Raw genomic sequence first — 25697 nt, 5'->3', positions numbered from 1 at the left:
GTCCTTACTGGGGTGCCTGGCCAGCCTGGGTGAGGGGCTGAGGGCTGTGTGCAGGCTGGCCACAGCCCCTTCAGGGTGGGGGGTCCCTACTGGGGTGTTGGCCAGCCTGGGTGAAGGGCTGAGGGCCGTTTTCAGGTTGGCCACCGCCACAGGCTGGAAGCAGGTATCTGGGATTTATTTATCTTTTATAATTGAAACTTTGTAGCCTTGAGCAGAACTCAGGGCGGGCAGGGCAGGCAGGAAGCTTGGCTTCCTCCATTGCCAGGGGCAACCCAAGCTCCTGCTGGCTCCAGCTCCGTGGCCGCTGCCATCTTAGTTGGGTTAATTTGCATATTTGCTCCTGATTGGCTCATGGGCGTGGCTTGTGGGTGTAGCAGAGGTGCAGTCAATTTGCATGTTTCTCTTTTATTAGATTAAAGGCTGAGTGTCCGTCCGACCAGTCGCTATGACGCGCACTGACCACCGGGGGCAGACGCTCAACAGTGGAGCTGCTGTGACACACACTAGCCATGTACAGAGAAACAGCACCACAGACCTGGGACCCACAAAGCAATACTCGGCTTCCCCCAAGTGGAACACAGGCCTCGCCACCACCCTGGAGCGACAGCCCACCAAATCGCAGCCGATGCTGCTGAGACCCCATGGCGTAAAATGTGGCCCACAGCCCAACCCAACCCAGCCCAGCCCAGCCCAGCCCGGCTGTGGGTGCTGGGTAATGATGTCATGCCGGGAACCAATTCCAGCATGTCATAATTTCAAGAGTTTCATCAAAAGGTTGATGAGACTTGGGAACTCAACAGGGTTGAGCCACACATGTAGTCACCTGTTGGGAATGGCTTGAAGGTATTTACCCAAATCTGAATAGGAAACTGATTGTGGCTGCCAGACAGCTAAAAGGCATCTTAATCTACATGTTATTGCCTCCTACTAGCCAAAAACCTGTACAGCCGTAGGCTAATTCCCCCATTCTGACAATGAACTCTGTACTAAACCCTGACCCTTTGAAGTATATATCTCTGCCTTGCCTCAGAACAAGTTGTGTTAATAAAAAGCATGGGGTCCTGGGGACGACAGGAGAACCTAAGACCTTAGACTTAAGATCTTGGATCTTAGCTCCTTTAGCTAAGTTCCTCTGACCCCCAAATGCCTTTCAAAATTATATCTCATTTCCGGACTCTTTATTTGTCTCTGGATTCCTATGTCATCTACGCATAGCCCCTTCTCCAGATTCCTGAACCCTTCTTGATGCTTTCTCTCCCTAGCGACGCTAGCCTCCTTGCAGTTTCTTCAGCACAGGAACAGGACTTGCTTTATAGTCAGGGGCAAACATTTCACACTTTAACTAAATGTTTTTGAAGCATTTTCACGTGCCTCATCTCATTTGATCCTCACAGAAGTCTTGGAGTAGGTATATAGGAGACTCGGTAGAATCCTATTTTCTTTTCATTAGCTGGAAAACAGACATTTAGAAAGCTTAGAAACTTGACCCAACTGAAAAGAAGTAAGAAATGGTGGACCCTGAAAATGACTTCAGGTTTTCTCAATGCGCAGAATATAGTCAAACACTGCTGCAGTTAAATATTTTACCCTCTGTTCTCCCTGCGTGATCTACAATAATAATCTGCTTTGTGTTGGTATTTACTGCTGTGTTACTGACAATTACCTGAAAGAGAAGTTGAGGTGCCTCACTGGGCTGGAAAAAGTTTAACTAAATCAGAAAGCAGATCTGCTAGCAATTAAGTAAGTTTACCTATATATATATAGCTCTTGCTGGGGCCAATCACATGCATGTGTTTCGCATTGTCAGTTGTTAATTTGGTTGACACTTCTATTATAGAAAAAGGGCAAATAGTGATATTAAAATATTTCTTCTAATTACTTTCCTTTCAATGTGCACGAATTCATGTACTGGGCCACTAGTGATTCAATAATATCAGACCAAGATGACAGCATAGGTAAATGCCTGTACTTGCCATCTCCCACAACCACATCAAAATTACAACTAAAATACCTGGACCACCTGAAAACTGGCTGAATAGAAATCCTACAACTAGAGAAGTAAAAAAAGTACATAGAGACTAGTAGGAGGGGTAGAGGCATGGGACAGGTTAGTCCAACCCCCACATGTGTGGTTTTTTAGGAGAGTGAACATCTCTGCAAAGGCATCCTGTGAAGAGAAAGGGATCCCAGCCCCATACCAGATCCCCAGCTCAGGGTTCCAGACCCTGGAAAAGCTTCAGGATGTAAATGCCAGTGGGAATTGTGGCCCAGGGACACAGAGTCTACAGGGCACCCAGGTGTTCCATTTAAAGGGCCAGAAGTCTGAATCTTACTCAGACTCCCAGCACAAGGTGGTTTTAGAGCAGCAGTTCTCAACCTGTGGGTCGTAACCCCTTCGGCGGTCGAACGACCCTTGCACAGGGGTCGCCTAAGACCATCCTGCATGTCAGATATTTACATTACGATTCATAACAGTAGCAACATTACAGTTATGAAGTAGCAACGAAAATAATTTATGGTTGGGTCACAACATGAGGAACTGTATTTAAAGGGCCAGAAGGTTGAGAACCACTGCTTTAGAGGATCCAGACACATATGGGGAGAAAATGGATTATCTGGCATCGGGGCAGGAACTCAGGGGTGGCTTTCTCCCAAATGGAGGTGAATGCAGGGGTCATTGTTCCTGTGCTGGGACCACTCCTGTGGCAGGGCTGACTGGCAGCCATATGTGAGTGTCAATCAACATGGTCCACAATGTTTCCACCACCCTGGGGATTCCCTGAGACCCCACCCCATCTAATTTGCAGCCCCACCCAAGCTGTTTGCAAGGAGCTTTTTCCTATAAATGGCCTGTCCTGGCTCAGACTTCAGAGTTTTCTAAAATCTCTCAAACAAGCTGAAACTGGTGACAGCATGCCCCAAACCTATCAATAAAAGGCAGAAGATGCAGCACTAGCACCAACTTGCCTTGCTTCACAGTTTGGCCTTGCCTGGACACTTCTAAGCCCAATACAAATAGCAAATAGTAGCCTTCTGCAGATCTCTCTGTAGCTTCTGCTGGGTGGCTCCAGGCAGTGGCTGACTTTGCACCTCCTTAAAGGCCCCAGAGCCAGTGCACCCAGTAGAGAGCTTCAGACCATAGCAGATAACAACTCTATACATCCACAAGTGACACACTCAGTGAGCACCAAAGGCCCACTGAAGCAAGTCCTCCTCCATAGAGGTGTTTATGCATAGCAGCTATTCCACTCTAGTTGCAGCAGGTCCTCACAGCCAATTGGCTTGGAGGTCAACTCCTCCCAGTGATGCCAACAGCAATCAAGTCTCAACTACAACAAAACTGTGCATACAGCCCACACAGGGGTGCACCTAGAATGCCTAGCTCAGCTGACTGGGAAGGCTGAGCCACTGGGCCCTATAGGACACCTGCAGCACAAGGCCACTCTACTAATTGCAGGAAACATAGCAGCTCTACCTAACACACAGAAACAAACACAGGGAAGCAGCTGAAATGTGGAGACAATGAAATAGGTCACAAATGAAAGAAATGGAAGCAAGCAAACTACTGGATACAAAGTTAAAAACAATGGTTATAAGGTTGCTCAAGGATCTTAATGAAAGCTTCAAGGGATTTAATGAGAGTGTTAAGGGACTTAATGAAACTTTCAAGGATCTTAGTGAGAATTTCAAAGAAATGTAAAAGGACCAGTCAGGAATTAAGCATACACTAACTGAAATAAAGAATAATTTACAGGGATTCAACAGTAGAGTAGAGGATGCCAAGAATAAAATCAATAATTTGGAACATGAGGAAGCAAAAATCACCCAATCAGAAGAGCAAAAAGAAAAAGAATCCAAAATTATGAATATAGTGTTAGGAGCCTCTGGGACAACTTCAAGCATACCAACATTCCCATAATGGGGATACCAGAAGGAGAAGAAAGAGAGAGCAAGATGTTGAAAACCTATTTGAAGAAATAATGACAGAAAACTTCCCCTCCCTAGTGAAAGAAGTAGACTTATAAGTGCAGCAAGCATAGAGAGTCCCAAATAAGAGGACCCCAAAGAGGTCCACACAAAGACACATCATAATAAAAATGCCAAGGGTTAGAGACAAAGACAGAATCTTAAAAGCAGCAAGAGAAAAGTAGTTAGTTATTTACAAGGGAGCGCCCATACGACTGTCAGCTGATTTCTGAACAGAAACTTTGCAGGCCAGAAGGGGGTGGCAAGAAATATTCAAAGTGATGAATAGCAAGGACCTACAACCAAAATTACTCTACCCAGCAAAGCTGTCATTTAGAATTGAGGGTTAGATAAAGAACTTCACAGACAAGAAAAGGTAAAGGAGTTCATCACCACCAAACTAGTATTACATGAAATGTTGAAGGTATTCTTGAAGAAGAGGAAAAGGAAGAAGGAGAAGGGGAGGAGATAAAAGATATGAACAATAAAATGGCAACAAATACATATCTATCAATAATTGAATCTAAACACCAAACGAACAGAAGATCTAATGAACAAAATGAATTGATGAATAAAATAGAATCAGAGGCATGGAACCATGGAACATACTGACAAATCTCAAAGGGATGATGGGTGGGGCCAGGGGGCAGGAAGAGATTAACCAAAGATCTTAGCTATGGACACAGACAGTAGGGTGGTGAAGGGCCTGGGATCAGGGCAGAAATGGGTGGAGAGGGGCAAGGTGGGGAATAAAGGGGGACATCTATAGTACTCTCAACAATAAAGATTTTTTAAAAAATGATTCAATGGTAAATTGTATGTTATATGTATTTTACAATTTAAGATATATGTATATAATTGCATATAGTATATAATAATTTATAATATATTCAATATCTGTTTATGTATTTCTATATATATACATATTTGAGTGGACTCAAGGTTATTACTTTAAGATTATCAAATTGACTCATTTGTATAAAAGTATGCTTTGTTTGTGTGGGAGAAGGGTTAGGTCCCTAATAGTACAGAAGCCTAGGTCTATCCTGGAAATGGGCTGTGCCAATGAATGCCAGGGCAGGGCAAAGGCTGAGTAACAAATTGAATCCTGCTATATACCTTGGTTCCTGGTGAACAAGGACTCATCCAAAACCCTAACTACTGAAGAAAATTATTGCCTCATAATCTCATGTCAACTTCCTGCCATGCTGCTGGTATGAGTTCATGCTTTCAATCACCTCTTCCTTTACAGGGAAAAGAAAGAAGCCCAGAGAAAAAGAATGAAACAGAGTCTCTTGAACCAAACTCCCACTAACCTGCTAACTACATAATCAAGAGGTGGATATTTTACTTATTATTATTTTTTAAATATATTTTTATTTAATTCAGACAGGAAGAGAGAGGGCAATAGAGATAGGAACATTAATGATGAGAGAGAATAATTGATTGGCTGCTTCCTGCAAGCCCCACACTGGGGATCAAGCCTGCAACCCGGGCATGTTCTCTGATCAGAAATCGAACTGTGATCTCCTGGTTCATTGGTTGATGCTCAACCACTGAGCAACACCAGCCAGGCTGAGCATTTAAAAAAAATGACATTAAAAGACTAGTTGTCAACTCAGGCACTCTTGGGCCAAGTGGAGAACATGCAAGGCTGAAAGACAAGGAAGGATGAACAGAGTGTTTGTGATTTTCAAAAGGGAGAAAATTAGTATATGTTCAAAATGGGTTGGAAAACTAGACTTCTGAAACACTGAAAAATCATAATATGCAGAAACACAACCAACAATATCATCGTCCAGAACTCACTTTAGAAAAAAATTTAATATTACAGAATAACAAAGGACTTTAAAGTATCACAATAAAGATATTCAAATTGCTAAACAAAGTAACTCAGTCATTTTTTAAATCAAGGAATTAGGAAACAAAGCCAAGAAGAAATGATATAAGAAGTTAGAGGGGAAAAAAAAAATAAACAGTGATCTTAAAAATAGATGTAATAGTTATGTTAAAAAACTCAAAATATTATTAAGTTAATAGAAGGTACTGAGAAATTGACAAAAAGTAGTTACATGGCTGATAACTAAGAAGCTCCAATATATAAGAGCAGACACAGAAAAAAGGTGGTGGACAGAGGAGGAGAATCATGTGCATAGAGCTAACAACACAGACTTTTCTGGAGTTGAACAAAAGTACCCTTCAAGTGGCATAAATAAAGATAAATCTCATGCCAAGATGCATCACAGTAAAATTGGAAAGTCTTAAATATTACCCAAGAGAAAAGGCATCATTATCTAGAAAGAAATAATAATTCGGTTAACATCAGACTTAATCAAGAACAAAGGTCAGAAGTAGTGTATTCAAAGTGCTTTGGGAGAATGGCAACCTTTCTAGAATTTTATGTCCCACTAAATTATCATGCAAGAATGAGGACCACATAAACACATTTCAGATATACAAAGAGCAAAGGAGTTTACTAATTATAATCCCTCACATAATAAATATTCAAAGGATTTACTTTATTAAGAAAAAAAGCAAACTCTAGAAGAAAGCTTAGTATAAAAAAAGATGAGCACAAAATTTAATAAAATGTTAGTAAATGTGCTTAACTATTGACTAATTAAAAATAGGTTTTTTTTTAAATTTACTGATTTGAGAGAGGAGGGATAAGGAGGAGAGGGAGAGAGAGAGAGAGAGAGAGAGAGAGAGAGAGAGAGAGAGAGAGGGAGAGAGAGAGAGAGAGATTGATTTGCTGTTCTACCCTTTCATGCATTCATTGGTTCTTGTATGTGCCCTGACTGGGGATTGAATGCGCAACCTTGATGTATGGGGACAATGTTCTAACTAACTGAGCTACCCGGCAAGGGAAAAATAGTTCTTTTAAATGTCAATATGTGTGTGTGTGTGTGTGTGTGTGTGTGTAATATGCAAATTAGCTGTGATGTTGTAATGGGTCACAACCAGACCATTAGCATATTAGCTCTTTATTAGCTCCTATGCACACTGCAGGGCATTGATCCAGAGACTGGGTGAAAGCAGGGAGGCGCAGGGAGAAGGCGGGACTAGCCTGAGGCAACCAGAAACATTTCTGGTTGCAGGCTTGATCACCTTCAGACTGGAGGGTGAGCGGTGCCTTGGGAGAAGGCAGAAAGGAGAAGGTGAGAAGGCTGGCGCTGTGCAGGAGCAGGCAGAAGGGAGAAGGTGAGAAGGCCAGCACTGCAGGAGAAGGCAGTAGGGAGAAGGTGAAAAGGCCAGCACTGCAGGAGAAGACAGAAGGGAGAAGGTGAGAAGACTAGTGCCTTGGGAGAGGGCAAAAGGGAGAAGATGAGAAGGCTGGCGCCTCAGGAGAAGTTGAAAAGACCAGCTTCTGGGGAGAAGGTGAGAAGGCTGGCACCGTGCATGAGAAAGCAGAAGGGAGAAGGCAGAATGGAGAAGGTGTCAGTTAGGCAGGGGGATCAGGCCAGGATGGGAGAGCAAATAGGCAGTTAGGGGGAGAGCAGATAGGCAGTTAAGGGGATCAGGCCAGGAGGGGAGAGCCGTTAGGCAGTTAGGGAAATCAGGCCATCAGGGGAGAGCAGTTAGGGCAATCAGGCTGGCAGGAGAGAGCAGTTAGGGGCAATCAGACAGGTAGGCAGAGAGGTTTGGGGTGATTAGGCAGGCAGGCAGGCAGAGGCAGTTAGGGGCAATCAGGCAGGCAGGCAGGTGAGTGGTTAGGAGCCAGTGGTTATGGATTACGAGAGGGATCCCAAATTGGAGAGGGTGCAGGCTGGGATGAGGAACCCCACCCCCCCATGCACAAATTTCGTGCACTGGGCCTCTAGTAATAAGAGACTATTACAAACAACTTCATGCCACTACATTTGAAAGTTAGAGGAAATGGACAAATTCCTAGGAAAAAATACAATTTATACAAAATAAAACAAAATCCGTATAGTTTAATAATAGAAAAAATGTAATCTATGAATTAAAACTTCCCACATAGAAAATACCAAGCCCAGAAGAGTTCACTGGTAAATTTGATCAAAAACTCACAAAAGAAATAACAATAATCTTAAAAATATTCTCCTAGAGAATAGAAAAAGGAAATACTTCCAAATTAGTATTATGAGTACAGCACAATCTTAACATCAAAACCTGATAAGAACATAAGAAACACAGAAAGTTGCAGACCTATCTTACCCCTGAATGCAGATTTAGAAATCCTAAGTATCTGCAAATCAAATCTAGAAATATGTAAAAATGATAATGTATTTCAACCAAATTATGTTTACGCAAAAAATAACCACTATGTCATACATAATGATATCATCTCAAAATATATGGAAGGGCCTAAATTTTAAGTTATTTATGATAAAATCTCTTAGCAAACTAGAAATATAAACATCCCTAATTTGATAAAAGGCTTTACAAAAAACATCCAGCAATCCTATTAAATAAATAATTTCAAAAATTTTCAAGATCAGACATTGAATTAGGTTTTAATTTTACATTATCATAGTTCATTTAGTTCAATCTCCGCAATCCTATATAACAAAAGCCTAATATGCTAAGTGTCCAGTTGTCTGGTTGTCCATTCAACCAATCAAAGCATAATATGCTAGTGATATGCTAAGGCCATTCAACCACTCGCTATGACGTGCACTGACCACCAGGGAGCAGTCGACCAGTTGCTATGACGTGCACTGACCACCAGGAGGCAGATGCTCTGACTGATAAATTAGCTTGTTGCTGGGGTCCAGCCGATCAGGAATGAGCAAGATGTGCCAGACATGCCCTGGAGCCCTCCCATGGCCCCTGGCGGCTGGACAACCTCCCTTGTCTCTCCCCAGCCCTGTTCATGCACCGGTGGGGTCTCTCGGCCTGGTCTGTGCCCTCTCACAATCCGAGACCCCTCGGGGGATGTGGCAGAGGTGGTTTCAGCCTGATCCCACAGGGCCAAGGGACCTCACTAGTGCACGAATTCGTGTACCAGTCCTCTAGTTAAATTTATAAGAATCAAAGAATCATTGTGGTTAAATAACTTTTTTGATGTCAGTATAAATTTTCTTTTGAGTTTAGATCAGGGGTCCTCAAACTACGGCCCGTGGGCCACATGCAGCCCGCCGAAAACATTTATCCGGCCCGCTGGGTGTTTTTGCTGCTGCTGCCTGTTGCTTAGCAGCCGACTCGTCCCGGGCCCGCAGTGCGCATGTGTGGAATGTGCACCGCACTCTCCGACTCCCCTCCTTCTCTCTGTCTCTCGACTCCTCCTCTCAGTCTCGGGTGTGATCGGATGAGTCATGAGCTTGCCTGTGCAGAGCCTGCTGCTGCCTGAGGACCGAGGTAAGAACAAGTTAGGATTTATTTTTTTTTGAAGTCAGGAGAGCCTTTTTTTTTTTTTGAAGTTTTGTTTTTTTACTTCAAAATAAGATATGTGCAGTGTGCATAGGAATTTGTTCATAGTTTTTTTTCAACTATAGTCCGGCCCTCCAACGGTCTGAGGGACAATGAACTGGCCCCCTGTTTAAAACATTTGAGGACCCCTGGTTTAGATCTACAAGCACCCTGGAATTCACTTTTTAAAAATATATATATATATATATTACCGATTTTTAAAGAGAGGAAGGGAGAGGGATAGAGAGTTAGAAACAACAATGAGAAACATCAATCAGCTGCCTCCTGCACACCCCCTACTGGGGATGTGCCTGCAACCAAGGTACATGCCCTTGATCAGAATTAAACCTGGGACCCTTGAGTCCCCAGGCTGATGCTCTATCCACTGTGCCAAACCAGTTAGGGCTGGAATTCACTTTTGAATAATTAGTAATATGGGGTCACTTCATTTTTTCCATGTGGATACTCAACTATCCCTCCTCCACTTGCATTAAGGCTTTCCTCCTGCCTTTCTGTTCCCTAGTGCAGATGATATCAGAAGTCTAGCATAACACAGGTATGTTTCTGGGATCCTTATTCATTGTGTGGGCCTGTATATCTGTCTTGCATCAGGTCACACTCTTGCAATTTTTGTAGCTTTTAAAAAGACATTAGATGAAGCAAATCTTTCCATTTAGTTATTTGCCGTTTCCTGGCCCTCCCTATTTCCATATACATTTTAGAATCTGCTCATCAACTTTCTCATAAAATCTCTCTGGAATTTCTATTATTTAACTACTTTGGCTGTTTAATATACATTTGGAAGCAATTCTAGAAACTATTTTTGGATATATGCAAATAACACGAGAATGGTGAACATCAAATTGAAGTCAGTGGTCATCTCTGGGGAGGAAAGCAGGAAGGAGAAATGTCATCAGGGAGGCATAACTTTGTTTCTAATGCTTTCACTCTTTAAAAGAATCTGTGGTAAAATCCTACCATAGTAAACAGAAGTAGACATTTGGGTGGAGGGCACAGAGTCCTATTTATTAGAAAATCAAGTCAAGGAATATATGCATGTATGTTTAGAATATTTCAGCACTTTAAAAATGAATAAAGTGCTCACTTCAGCAGCACATACACTAAAATTGGAATGATACAGAGAAGATTAGCATGACCTCTGAGCAAGGATGACATGCAAATTAGTGAAGCATTCCATATTTTAAAAAAATAATAATAAATAAGTAATAAAAATAGTCCTGGCCGGTGCTCAGTTGTTTGGAGCATTATCCTGTACACCAGAAGGTTGCAGGTTCAATCTGGGAGGCAATCAATTGATTCTTCTCTCTCACATTGATGTTTCTCTCTTGCCCTTCCTTTCTTTTTAAAAATCAATAAAAATCCTCAGGTGAGGATTAAAAAAATGAATAAAAATAAATATAAAATAGCTCCTTAGTATGCAAATACCAATTAACATGGAGTTCAAACTCTGCCAAATGGATTCTAGGAGGACCATCCCATATAATAAAAGAGAAACATGTAAATTGATGGTCCCTCTGCTATGCTCAGGAGTATGCAAATTAACCTGACAAAGATGGCGGGTTAATTTGCATATGCAGGTGTCAAGCACCCTGGGAGGCGACGGCGGCCACGGGCTCCCGGGACTTTCGCCAGCCCTAGGAGGCAAAGCTGGCCACGGCAAGCCATGCCCATGGGCTCCCGGGACCTTCACCAGCAGAGAGCAGAGCGGGAGAGTGGGTGGAGAGTGGGAGATTTGGGGGACTTGGCAGAGCAGGAGGCCACTGGACATAGAGCAGAGCGAGAGAGAGGGCGGCTTGGAGGGCGTGGCTCCCTCTGTCACCCCAGCTTCATCACAGCTGTGGAAACTGACAGCAGGGAGGAGGAAGTCCCACCCCCACAGAATCAGCCAGAATCAGCCTTTGGTCAGACAGCTCTCAGCGGCCTGACAACCAGGACTCTCATTTACCTGCATCTCAGATTGTGACAGTAGCAGGGGTGGGCAAACTTTTTGACTCCAGGGCCACAATGGGTTCTTAAACTGGACCGGAGGGCCGGAACAAAAGCATGGATGGAGTGTTTGTGTGAACTAATATAAATTCAAAGTAAACATCATTACATAAAAGGGTATGGTCTTTTTTTTTTTTTTAGTTTTATTCATTTCAAACGGGCCGGATCCGGCCCGCGGGCCGTAGTTTGCCCACGGCTGCAGTAGAAAGTTGGGACTATGTCTAAAGAACAACTGTTGATACAATGTAGCTCTTCAGCCGAAAGATGCCCACGTTATCGACAGAAAATGTCTGAAGAGCAACATGCGTCTGATCTTGAAAGAAGGCAGCACCTGCGACAGAATGTATCTGAAGACCAGCTATTGGAAAAACGTCACTCTGATGCCGAAAAACACCGGCATCATCGACAGAAAATGTCTAAAGACCAACGTGCCTTTGAAGTGTAAAGAAGGCAGTGGTGATGACAGAATATGTCTAGAGAACAGTCATCAACAAGTACTACCAATACCAGTAGGAACTGCCTTCTCAGCGAAAATGGAGTATGTAAGGATGCAATTCTCGAACATAGTTGTGTTGGAATGACTGTTCGATGTGAATTTTGCCTATCACTAAATTTCTCTGATGAAAAACTATCTGATGGGAAATTTACTCGATGTTGTAGCAAAGGGAAAGTCTGTCCAAATGATATACATTTTCCAGATTACTCAGCATATTTAAAAAGATTAATGAAAAACGAAGATTCTAACAGTAAAAATTTCATGGAAAATATTCATTCCATAAATAGTTCTTTTGCTTTTGCTTCCATGGGTGCAAATATTGCATCCCTATCAGGATATGGGCCATACTGTTTTAGAATATACAGACAAGTTTATCACCACACTGGGACTTTACATCCTTCGGACCGTGTTTCTCGGAAGTTTGCTCAACTCTATATTTTGGATACAGCCGAAGCTACAAGTAAAATATTAGCAATGCCAGAAAATCAGGGCTGCTCAGAAAGACTCATGATCAACATCAACAACCTCATGCATGAAATAAATGAATTAACAAAATCGTACAAGATCCTACAAGAGGTAGAAAGGGAAGCCCAATCTGAACCAGTGGCAAAAGGTATTGCTCCCACAGAAGTAACAATGGCGATTAAATACGATCGTAACAGTGACCCAGGTAGATATAATTCTCCCCATGTAACCGAGGTTGCTGTCATATTCAGAAACGAAGATGGAGAACCTCCTTTGAAAGGGACTTGCTCATTCATTGTAAACCAGATCCCAATAACCCAAATGCCACTAAAATGAAACAAGTCAATATCCTATTTCCTACATTAGATGCAATGACATATCCTATTCTTTTTCCACATGGTGAAAAAGGCTGGGGAACAGATATTGCATTAAGACTCAGAGACAATAGTGTAATAGACAATAATACTAGAAAAAACGTAAGGACACGAGTCACATAAATGCAGTATTATGGATTTCATTTCTCTGTGTGGGACATGTTCAATCCTATTTTAAATGCAGGAAAATTAACTCAACAGTTTTTCATGGATTCATATTAAAAAATGGAGGCTAATCAGATAAATTTCATCAAAGCAAACCAATCTAAGTTGAGAGTTAAAAAATATAGTGGTTTGATGGATTATCTCAAATCTAGGTCTGAAAATGACAATGTGCCGATTGGCAAAATGATAATACTTCCATCATCTTTTGAGGGTAGTCCCAGAAATATGCAGCAGTGATATCAGGATACTATGGCAATTGTAACAAAGCATGGCAAGCCCGATTTATTCATAACCATGACACACAACCCCAAATGGGCAGATATTGCAAACAATTTACAACGCTGGCAAAAAAGTTGAAAACAGACCTGACTTGGTAGCCAGAGTTTTTAATATTAAGCTGAGTGCTCTTTTAAATGATATCTGTAAATTCCATTTATTTGGCAAAGTAATAGCTAAAATTCATGTCACTGAATTTCAGAAACGCGGACTGCCTCCCACTCACATATTATTGATATTAGATACTGAGTTCAAATTACGTTCCTCTAATTAATTCCCTTTCAATGTGCACAAATTTCGTGCACTGGGCCACTAGTCTATTTATAATTCACTATCCTTGGTAGTGACTTATAGCCTGTAATTGTAATTTATAAATCTCATAGGGATGCCCTTTGGAAAATAAATTCTTCCCTCTTATTGAAAGAAAATATTTGATTCATTACTTAGCCAAGTAATAGAATAATTAAGCTATCCACTATATAAATTACTGCTTACTTTAACCATTCTTCATTTTCAAGATCACAAGATTACACAGTAAAAATGCCATTATAAATGTACCATTTGAAAAGCTGTGCAATAGTGTCATTGCAAAGCAATTCTCATTTCTCTATCTAAACACAGGCCGATCTGAAGTCCTAACATTTCAGATGAACCCACATCCTCCTCTTATCCTTAGTGTAAAGGAGCAGTGCACTGTTCTAATTGAAATAGTGAAGAGATTTGTTTCTCCTATAGCACACAATTAGTTCAATTAAAGACACAGAACAACTACCTTTACCTGTGTTGACCAAGAATTTAGTAAGGTAAATTATTTGATGGCTAGGACATGAATATAAACCTTGAATTTTCCATTTGCGTTGCTCTAATACACTTGTCTTTTCTTTGATAACTTTGAGGATCTCATTCCTAGTGTGACTGACCTTGAATTTAGTATCTAAGCCCTTTTCTCTTTGGCCAATACAGTTAACTCAGTTGGAGGTGCCATGATGGCCCTGATTTCTGTACTTAATCTCAAATAGAGAAAAAATGTCCAATAGCCACATATTTATCCACTAATCCCATCCAGTTGTCCTATGAATATAGGCACAGTCAGTTCTAGGCAAAATAAGTATTTTACATTTGACTAGGGATCAAAGCATTAAACTAAAAGAAGCAAACTCTAAGGCAGCAGTTCTCAACCTGTGGGTCGCAACGACCCTTTCACAGGGTTCGCCTAAGACCATCCTGTGTATCAGATATTTACATTACGATTCATAACAGTAGTAACGTTACAGTTATGAAGTAGCAACGAAAATAATTTTATGTTTGGGTCACAACATGAGGAACTGTATTTAAAGGGCCAGAAGGTTGAGAACCACTCTAAGGGATGATTTGAAGCACTAGCCAGCAGAAGGTAAAAGATTTTAGGATAGAATACCTTTTCTAGTAGCCCCATTATCCTATTTCATAATTGACTGTCTATTCATAAAAACAGTGCAGAATTAAGAGATAGCATTGCCTAAAGGGCCTAATTCAGTGATGGCGAACCTTTTGAGCTCGGCATGCCAGCATTTTGAAAAACCCTAACTTAACTCTGGTGCCGTTGTCACATATAGAAATTTTTTGATACTTGCAACCATAGTAATATAAAGATGTATATTTTTGATAATTATTTTATATATTTAAATGCTATTTAACAAAGAAAAATCAACCAAAAAAATGAGTTCACGTGTCACCTCTGACACGCGTGTCATAGGTTCGCCATCACTGGCCTAATTGAACACATCTGGCATTGTTGGTGGTAAAATTATACAAAAACATGTCATACTTATGAAAAGAGTTCAGTATAAATATCAGAAGACAGCAGGCTAACTTCAACTGCCTTGCCAATGAGATGTGAGGAAAGTGTGAGGACTTCCGGAAAACTTTCCTACACTGAAAAAGGGAAACGGGCACTTTTCTGCTTTAGACCTTATTGTATGGTCTAGCTTGCTGCTCCTGCGGCCACCTTTCAAGCCTGAGGGGAAAATGCTCAGGATTTTAGAGCCCTGGCATTCCTGAGGGCTTCCTGACATTTTGTTCTTATTTAAGACATTCTGAGTTTGGTCTTTCTTGGTTGAAGCAAAAAAGCACCTCTCTTGAATTTTGTAAGAATTACTTTCCATAGTCACTCCTCGAAAAAACCCGTTTCCTATTCACCGTTGCTTAATCAACATGTTCTTTCTTCCTATGGCAAGTCCTTCAGAGCTCGGTTTGTTTCTGAACTTTATTCTGGTGATTTCCTTTTAAATGTTTTTTTATTGATTTAAGAAAGGAAGGGAGAGATAGAGACATCAATGATGAGAGAGAATCACTGATTGGCTGCCTCCTGCACACCCCACACTGGGAATTGAGTCCGCAACCTGGGCATGTGCCCTGACCAGGAATGGAACTGAAACCTCCTGGTTCATAGGTCGACCCTCAACCATTGAGCAACACTGGCCGGTCTGATGATTTCCTTTTAAAACTATAACTTTTTCTCCTCAGTTTTATGAAGGTATAACTGAAAAATCAAAACTGTATCTATTTATGGTGTACAACATAATGGTTTGATATACATATACATTATGAAATGATTACTAAAACTGTAACTTTTAACTTTATGATCCATCAACTATCAGTATCTGGTTTAGATGATTCTGCTGTATTAATGTATCTCTCTGATTCCAGAGATAAAAATACCAAAACCTCTTCTACTCAGATGATTTCTAAGAAATATTACACATAATTTGTCAAATTTTATAGATGTTGGCAAGGTTTAAGGTTTAATGTGCTGTCTATAAATAGAAAATTCTTGTGCATTTCCATAAGGTTAACACCCAAGACAGTGTATTATGGGTACTGAATGTGTGTACATATAAAGGTTACATCACACATATCCTTCTGTCTACACTACAAGAAAGCTATGGAAGTAGATGCTGAGGAACTCCTTATTTATTTTTTTTAAAGTGCTTTAAATAAGGAAGAAATGTGTGGTAGCACTTCTCTAAAAATGAAAATGTATCACAGAACTACTGCTTTCACAAAAATACAAGGCAGTCATAAATGCAGGCCTCCAATGAGAGGCTCCAAACACACATGGGGCCACAATCCATAGGAGTCTAAACAGGCTATGGGTCAATGAAATGACCTAGCATCGTAAGGCCGGGGTTATATAACACCAATGTTAGCAAAGCAAGCTGAAGAAGGAAACTGCGAGCACGGAGGACCAGGGAACACAAAGACTGTGTCTCCTGTGCTTGGAACAGTGTCTGCTTTGTAGTAGTTATGGTGATAGTTACAGCAGTGGTGGTGGTGAAAATATAAATAATAGTTAACATGGATGAAATGTTTACTGTGCAATAGGCTCTGTTATGAATGCTTTACATATAAGCACTAGAATGATTCCCAATACAAACTTGCCCATTATTTTGCTCATTGCATCCCTCCTCATTTGGCAGTCAACAAGGATTACAGAGCACATATAAAAGGTTTTATGACTGTCATCTTCCACACTTCTTCCTCTACCTCTTTCTATCAGTTTTTGTCTGAGATGAACCCTTTCTAATAAAAGAAAACTACTTATGTGTTTTTTTGTGTGAGATGGGGAAAAATGCACATGGAAATAGTGCAAAAAATGTGAGATCCATTAATTTTATTGCAACACAATGAAGCTGATGAGATTCTCACAGTTGGGTTTATTTGGGAATAGAATGAGGAAACACTGCATAATCCTGCATTAAGTCTCTATCAGAGAACGTTTATGATAACGAAAGCAAAACTGGATCTAGGAGCTATTCCAAGCCATGGAGATTAGCAAGTAATCACAGGCACAAGTCCTAATTCAATTCTGGAGAAACAGGGAAAGGCTTAAAGAATTAAAAAGTAAAAAAGATTAAAAAAAAAAGAGAGAAAATGTTGACCTCCACATGCATTGGTCAGTATCAGCAAAATTCTACATTCACCCATGTATAGCTCCATCAGTGTACCTCATATCTATCATAATAAAAGCATAATATGCTAATTAGACCAGGCGACCTTCTGAATGACCTTCCGGATGAAGCTGTGGTGGCAGGGGCCAACGCAGAGAAGGCAGAGGAGCAGAAGGGGAAGAATTTCTGCATCGGGCCTCTAGTTATTTTTTAATTATGTCCTGATAAATCTACATCGGAAGGAAACAACTTGAAGTCAGGATCTGTCAATTTCATGTTACTGACTCCAGAGCAGTGCATCTGTCTAGGCAACAACAGAATTTACTTGTCAATATTAGGAGCTCTCTGGAGTGGTTCCAAGTGTCAATTTCATCGTCTATAAAATGGGTTTATAGTACCTGCCCCAATGGGTTGTGATGAATGGAAGCTATAATATAGGCAACATATTTAGTTCAGTGACTTGGACATAGCACTCAACAAATGGCAATTATTATAAACAAATTAATGCACAGATGTATGGTGCACTGAACTCCAATTGCCAGAAGACATAAATAAAGAAAATGGACAACCTTGGTCTTCAAAACTCTCAGTCCTCATATAACACAGCACTCCCTGCTGCTTCGGGGTGCTACAGGAAGAGCAAGGATAAACTCTGACACAGTTTCCGCAGGGGAATCCATCCATGATTGACCTCGAAGATGACTGGGTTCATATAAGACCCTTTCATAGTTACTGCCTGCTGATGCCTACCAAATTCTTTGTGCTTTCTGTCTCATCTTTCACCGTTTCTAGTTCTATTTAGTTACAATTTAAATATTAACACTTCCTCTTCGCAAATTACTTGAAGTACATAAACACATCTGTGACTTAAGCATAACTTTTAAATGCATTTGAACTGTATGACTTTCAACAGTTCCCTCACATTGATAAGCAGCAAAGAATGAATGAATGAGTGAACAAAAAACAAAGAAATTATGAAAGAAAAGAAGAAGGAAGAGATTAGGCAGTTCATAAAACCAAAAGGATAACAGTACTGCAACTCTGAAATTCATAGTAATTAAATCTAGGACAAGAAGAAAGGACTTTTGAGATTAGTATCATAGAGATCAAATTATAGTGATATTTATGATAAGCTGAAATTTATTGTACAAAAGAGAAAGTGTACTTAATCACCTGATCAGACTATGTCACCTTATCATCTCATTTTACAGATGAGGTAGCTGAGCTTTGACACATGATTCTGTCCGTCATGTAGATTTGCACTGTGGACCATGGACTGACACCAGGATCACCTGGGAGTTTGCTAGAAACACAAAATCTCAAGCCCCTATTGAGCATACTGAGTCAGAATCTGAATTGTAACAAGATCTTTGTGTGATTCATGGGTACATTAAAGTTTGACAAGCATTAATATAGGTAGCTTGTGGCCAGAAAGTTCATAAATTAGATAATTTAAACCGAATGACATATTTTCAACAAATTATATGCTGATCTTTGAATTTGTTAGAAAAATGTAAATCATTTGGCTCTGAATAACTGACCTATAAATTTTATACTCAGGATAAAACTTGAGGCAATGGCTCTTTGCAGCCCTGAATGAACAATATATTGTGCTAATACACAGTGACCACTTAGCTACCATCTCCTCATCTGTGAAATGGACAGAATAACAGAACCTAAACTCAGAGGGTTATTAAGAAGACTAAGTTAAGACATATAAAGTCTTTAGAATAATGCCGAACAAAGAGCAAGGTTTAACTGAGTGTTAATCACTAACTATGATTATTATGATCTTGAATAAGGTTTGATATGATAGGTGTGCATGTCACTGCCCACCTATTCTTACCTACTTCTGTTGCAGTGAAAAGCATTTGAGATATTTTCCAGGATTAGGAATAAATATAGTCTCCGCCCACAAAAGAGAGCCAATAAAAGTCCTTCACTTGAAAGAAAGATAACAACTAACACTGTTGAATTACTTCATCAAATGGCGACTGACTTTTTGAACAACTATGGACACACATGGAATTAATAAGATTTAAGCAAAATATGTGAATAAAATTTACAATGTTGATTAATAAATAATTTTCAATAACCAGTATTACTCTGTATAGCACTAAATATTGAATCCATAATTCAGTATTGTTTAAAAAACATTTAAAGAATGAACAAAAGTTAGAGTACTGAATGTTCATTCAATGCACTGCAACAGTGAGTTTTACTTTAGGGAGGTGGCAGACATACACACAAGGGCCCAGAATGAACCCGGAAGGGGGACCTGCAAGGGAGATAGAGATCTCTTGCCCAAAACAAGACAACACTAGCATGATAAAGCACCAGCTTGCTCATCTACTTATTTCAAGCCTTGATCCAGGTTGGGTAGAGAGAGCCACAAAAAGCAAGCATTTAAATTCAAAACATGTGAAATAAAAAACCAAGAGTTAAAACCACACTATAACTTGAGTTTCCTACTTATTAGACTTAAATAATAGTTTTCAAGTACTCGGGAAAGAACAGCAGCGATGAGGCCGGGTAATGAATCCGACTATTGCCAGCACCTAGAGAGCGCCACCACAGCTGGCTGGATTTACAGGACAGTGGAGATTATGCAGAGGAAGGTACCACAGAAGCCAAGAGAGCCTAAAGCATAAGCTAAGAGGGACTGAGGGAGATGAGAGAAGAGACATTTCTGCCTCCTGCCAGTCCTGCACAATATGGTTCCCAAATGGCTCCCCGAGTTTTCTGGGCAAAGAAGGCATGGCTGCCACAGACCTTTCCTCCACGTTTCCTCGTTTCCTCTTCTCCCCTCTGGGGAAGTCTTGGATTATAATCATGTTAAGTACTTTTCTTAAGACAAGCCAACAGTGACAAAATGAGTCTCCTATTCTCCTCATATCTATAAGCATGACCACTCTACACTAATAGTTACCAACTGCCAACACTTTAACACCATCTGTATCACTTATACCTAACACCAAATCTGCTCTATGATACCTGAAGGCAAGCAAGCTTCCATGATAAAAATGAAATATACAAAAGGATGTGTGATAGGCTAAATAAAGGCCTCCAAAAGGCATCCATGTCCTAATCCCTGGAACCTATGAATATGTAACCTGACATTCAAAAAGAAGTTCACAAATGTAAATAAGAAAGGATCTTGAAATGTGGAGATTAATCTTGAATAATCTTGGTGGGCTCCATCCAAGGGTCCTTGTAAGAGGGAGATAAAAGTTCAGAGAGAAGGAGACGTGACACAGAGGGAAAGAGAAGAGAACAGGCAATACAGAGTCATGAGTGAGAAACAAGGACAGCCCTAGAAGCTGGCAAAGGCAAGGGGTGGATTCTCCCCTAGAGCTTCCCAAAAGACCCAGTCCGGCTGACACCGTAATTTTAGCCACTCAGATAGATTTTGAATTTCTGAACTCCACAATGGTAAAATAATAGAAATGTTGTTCTAATCTGCTAATTTGTGGTAATTTGTTACATTAGTAATAGGAAACTAACCAAGAATATAATTAATAGATACCAATTATAAGTAAATAATTAGGAACTAGTTCTCTGTGATCTATAAATTAAAAAGTATTTTACAGACATATATGATTTCAGCAATCAAATCCTAACTACCCCATCAGAAGTTCTTAAGTTTATTATACAAAGGCAACAATGTAAATTACATAATAGTACAGTTATGCATACACTGATTTCAACTCTGAAGGCAGAAAAGATTTTTTTAAATGACACTTAATACAAGAGACCCATATCTATTCCTGGATATCTCTGTGTCTCCTAAGGGAAGACAATTGTGAACACAATAAAAACTGGACTTAAGCCACTAACTATGGTAGCAACTGTTACTAATCTGTGCTTGCCCACCACACTACAGAGCACACTGCTCTGTATAATGTTGGTTGGTGTCCCATCAATGTTTGATGATTAAATAAATGACTTAATAAATGAAAAATTAAATGAGAGAAACTTAGCTCCTTAGCCAGATTTTACTTTTAATGATTTAGATGGGTCTTTATTCCGAATTTATGTAGAAGGTCCTGTTTCTAGATTATAAATAGATTACTTAAAAAAAAATAGAATTTTTTAAAGGCCAAACGAATAAACAAAAGAAAATAGAAACAGACACATAGATATGGAGAAGAATCTGATGGTTGCCAAAGAAGAAGGTGTGGGAGGAATCAGAATTTGTAAAAGGCCATTAAAAATAAAACCAAAGAATCAAATCAATGATTAACTTTTGGTTAGGATACAAAAGTTTGCAAAAAATTCAGTCCCACTGTAACAAGGAAAAATCAATAACTTTAAAAATATTATCTGCCATAAAAGATATTGAAGAGATCTGGCTACAAGCCTAAATGAATGAAATACCAGAGAGATGAGCCCTCTGAGGGAGAACAGACATTGGTGGCTGCTGTCACCATGTGGGCCTGAGTAGTCAGAAGAGCTAGCCTGCTCTTGGTAAAGAAACTTCACTGGAGAGGAGAAATTAGCCAAACTTTTATCAGCCAGTCCTTGGCTGGTGTGGCAGATTGGAAAATGGGGAGACAGTTAGTCTTCACTGCCAGCCAATTCACCTTCATAATATTTTTTGCTCAGCAAGCACTGACTAGTGTGGAAGAAGTTAGCAACTGGGTGGAAAGCAGAGAGAGATCTTATCATTTTACATGCAGAGATCACAAACTTCTGCAGGGCCAGATCTCACCATCCAGAGCAAATCAGATGGGAAATCTAGTTTCTGATTAGAAATAAGAAATCTGGCCTAATCCCTTTAGTCGCCTTGCAGGAGAAAGTGTAAGGCTTATGTATTCTTTTAAACACAATTTCAAAAGTAAAACCAGTGAAAAAGCAGAAAAAATGTGACGCGTAAGAAGAAAAAAATAAAAGAATACAAGGAGAATAATAGATAACTAAATGGTTGGAATTAATAGACAAGGACTTTAATATAAGTATTATGAAAATGCTAAAGAATTTAAGGAAAATGTACAAAAGGGGTGAGAGGATGGAGAATTTCATCAGAGTAATCAAAATTCTTAAAGGAAAGCAAGTAGAAATTGTAGACGAATAAGTAAAATATCTGAAATTATTAATTACTTGGTGGAGCCTAATGGTTAACTGGACACAATAGAAAAAAATTAGTAAACACAGAGAGAAGACTTACAACTATCCAAAATAAAGCACAGAGTGAAAAAAAAATCAATAAAAACAAACCCCGAGCATGAGTTCTATGGCATAATTCCAAATGGTCTGACAAACATGAAGTTACAGTCTGAAAAGGAAAAGAAAGAAGGAGTATAATTGTTAGAAGAGAGAGTAGAGGAGAATTTTCAAGGAGGTTGAAAGACAATCCAACACAGTGAAACCTCAGGAGGATAACAGATAGAAAATCATACATAAGTCAAACTGCTGAAAACCAAACTAAAAGGATACAGGCAGTGAAATGACATCTCTAAAGAGCTGAAAGGAAAAAAAAAATAACATAAAAAGTGACAACCTATATCCAAGGAAAATATTCCTAAAAAATAAAGATGAGCCCGGCGGGTGTGGCTCAGTGGTTGAGCATCAACCCATGCACAAGATCTTGGTCACTGGTTTAATTCCTGGTCAGGGCACATAGCCAGGTTGCGGGCTCTATCCCCAGCATGCGGTGTACAGGAGGCAGCCGGTCGATGATTATCTCTCATCATTGATGTTTCTATCTCCCTCTCCCTTCCTCTCTGAAATAAATAAAAATATAACAATAATAATAAATTAATAGAATAAAATAAATAAACGTTAAACAAAGGTGTTTCCAGACAAACTAAAGCTGAAAAAATTCATGTTGTACTACAAGAAAGATTAAAAGAAGTTCTTCAGACTTAAGGGGAATAATCACAAAGAAAAATCAAGATCAGCAGAAGGAATAATCAGTGTGGGGTAAATATCGAGGGAAATATAAACGATATAGTTTTAAACTTCTTTAAAATATAACTGACTATATGAAGAAAATAGAGCAATATATTGTGAGATTATAATATATGGAGAAATAAAATATGACAATAATACAAAAAAACAGGAGGCGTAAAAGGAATTACACTATTGTAAAGTTATTAACTGTTTCATGACATATAATAGTTACTCATGGTAAAGTGAGATGAATTAATTATGCATATTGTAATCTAGAATAACCGCTTAAAATAATACAAAATGGTGAAACTAAATAGCAATAAGGGTACTAAAATGAGATATAAAAATAAACAAAAGTCCCCCACAAAAACCATAATTTCCAAATAAAGAATACAAGAGGGAAATGGGGTGGGGGGTGGGGAATAAAAGGTTAACAGAATTAAGTCCAAGAATATCCCATGTAATTATATTAAATGTAAGATGTATTCAACACTCAAATTAAATCTGAATTTCAAAAAAGGCCCAACTCTATGGTGCTTATAAAAGACACTCTTTTAATATAAAGACACAGAGTGACAGTAAAATGATGAAGAAGGTGTGCATTACAAACTAATCATAAGAAACTAATGTGTCTATATAGGATAAGAAAAACTAAACTTTAAAGTATCATCAGATATAAAGATCGATAATAAAATGATCAAGAAAGCCCAAAACTGGTTCTCTGCTTAGACTAAAAAGCTTGATAAGTCTTTTTCCACATACAGTTTCTGAAGGTTTATGAACTCCTGTGGGGTGTTTATGGACTTCTATAAAAAACCTATTTTCAAATTCACATTATTTTTAAATTCAATATTCAAATGCATGACCCCCACCATTCTTTCAAACATTTTGTTTTTAATTTAGTTGATCCTTGCAAGTTATTTTACCTGAAATTTCACCTTCTGGTTGATATCAGACACACGGAACTGCTTCAGGAAGCGCTCATCCTCACTCCAGAAGAGGCGGATGTCAGGGATGTCATAGAGGATCATGGCCAGTCTTTCTAATCCTAGGCCAAAGGCCCAGCCAATTTTATCTTGAGCACCAGCTATGATTAGGAAACAAAATAAAATAATTGACTTAAAAATCATAAAGCCTTCACAGGCACATACTACTTCCTGGTAACTAACCAATAACACTGCTGAGTGCCTACTAGTGGCAAGGCACTGGGGAGGAGCTGTGGGGACATCCAAGGCAATGCCCAACCTTAGATTGCCCCTGCTCCCTACATTCCTTACTGCTCTCACTGAGGCATTTTGGACTCATACTGTCTCTAATATTGCCTCATTTCTGACTAGATTCTAGGCTCTTTTAAGCCCTGGATCCTGTCTCTGACACATGACTTTTCTGTAATCCTTGTTTGCCCTGATTCAAACATAACTATGCTCAGGTTACAAAGTCCCTAAGTGGCTTACTAGACAGGCAAATGTTTCAAAACATGCCACAGTGGACCGTTAACATTCAGAAAATGTGTGCCAGACCTTCAAGAACTGTCAATAACAGCAAAATACAACTCTTACTCAAAGGAGCCACCTCAACAATACTCTGAGAGCGAGCAAACCAAGGTGAAACACACATCTAGGACTACTCACTCCAAAGGTGAAGTGTGCTGTTCAGATATGGCAAGGCCATGAGCGCTAAGGCAGAGTAAGACAGGAGACTTGAAACAGGCACTGCTGTGGGAAGAAAGTGAGAGAGCAATTTGTACTGCTGGAGAGGCTATGACAAGGGTCCACGAAAGGAACATAATTTCAACAGCACAATAAAGGATGAGCAGGATCCTAGGTAGGTGGAGGTGGCCTCAAGATCCCTGCCCTGTGTAAACCTCTCCCTTGGAGTGTGGGTGAGACCGTGAATGGAATGGGATTTCACTCCTATGCTGAGGTTACTTTCTATGAGAGTCCACCTTAGCAAACGAGAGAGATTCTCCTGCTGACTAGGAGCTGCCATGAAGTGAGAGGGCCATGTGGCAGGACCTGAGGGAGGCCCCAAGGAATTGAGCAAGGATATGGGAACCTCACTCCCATTGTCACAGGAAATTAATTCTCCCAACAGCCTGAATGAGCTCAGAAGAGGACCCTGCACTCCAGACGAAAACACAGCCCTGCTGACACCTTTTTTTAAAAAATATATATTTTATTGATTTTTTACAGAAGGGAAGGGAGAGGGATAGAGAGTTAGAAACATCGATGAGAGAGAAACATAGATCAGCTGCCTCCTGCACACTCCCTGCTAGGGATGTGCCCACAACCCAGGTACATGCCCTTGACTGGAATCAAACCTGGGACCCTTCAGTCCACAGGCTGACTCTCCATCCACTGAGCCAAACTGGTTAGGGCCCCTGCTGACACCTTTATTTCAACCTGTTGAGACACTGAGCATGGGACCCAATCGATCTGTACCTGGACTCCTGATGCAAGGAAATTGTGGCATAACAAATGTGTGCTGTTTTAAACCACTAAGTATAAGATTGATTTTTTTTTTTTTTTTTTTACCCAGCATAAAAAACTAATACAGATCCAAAATGTGGAGAAAGAGAAAAGAAATTCCAGACTGAAGGAACCTCGTGGCTAGTGAAGGTGAAGGTGCAGCAGAGGAAGGGTTAGGAATTGACTCTGGAAACACAGAGAGTGCAAGGTTGGGGCAGGTAAAACCCTATGGAGAGGATCAGCTTCTGGCCAGGTGCCACCACCTTATAAACTAATCATCCTATAT

General features: G+C 39.9%; 1 protein-coding gene and 1 non-coding gene across 9 annotated transcripts in view; one reads left to right on the top strand and one right to left on the bottom strand.

The window, feature by feature from the left end:
- The window catches only part of FARS2 (phenylalanyl-tRNA synthetase 2, mitochondrial), a 591973-nt gene that overhangs the window by 232122 nt on the left and 334154 nt on the right, over positions 1-25697 (bottom strand). For all 8 annotated transcript variants that reach the window (XM_059688521.1, XM_059688516.1, XM_059688517.1 and 5 more), the window contains one exon: positions 23870-24030. In XM_059688521.1, the coding sequence (XP_059544504.1) occupies positions 23870-24030 (161 nt within the window). The remainder of the gene's footprint in view (positions 1-23869; positions 24031-25697) is intronic.
- Positions 10437-10543, top strand: LOC132232031 (U6 spliceosomal RNA). The gene has a single exon (XR_009452195.1). It is a non-coding gene; the product is annotated as a U6 spliceosomal RNA (small nuclear RNA).

Source organism: Myotis daubentonii, chromosome 3, assembly GCF_963259705.1.
Source record: "Myotis daubentonii chromosome 3, mMyoDau2.1, whole genome shotgun sequence".
Taxonomy (NCBI): domain Eukaryota; kingdom Metazoa; phylum Chordata; class Mammalia; order Chiroptera; family Vespertilionidae; genus Myotis; species Myotis daubentonii.
Note: the sequence above shows the minus strand (reverse complement) of the source record. Positions and strands in the feature narration are given on the sequence as shown.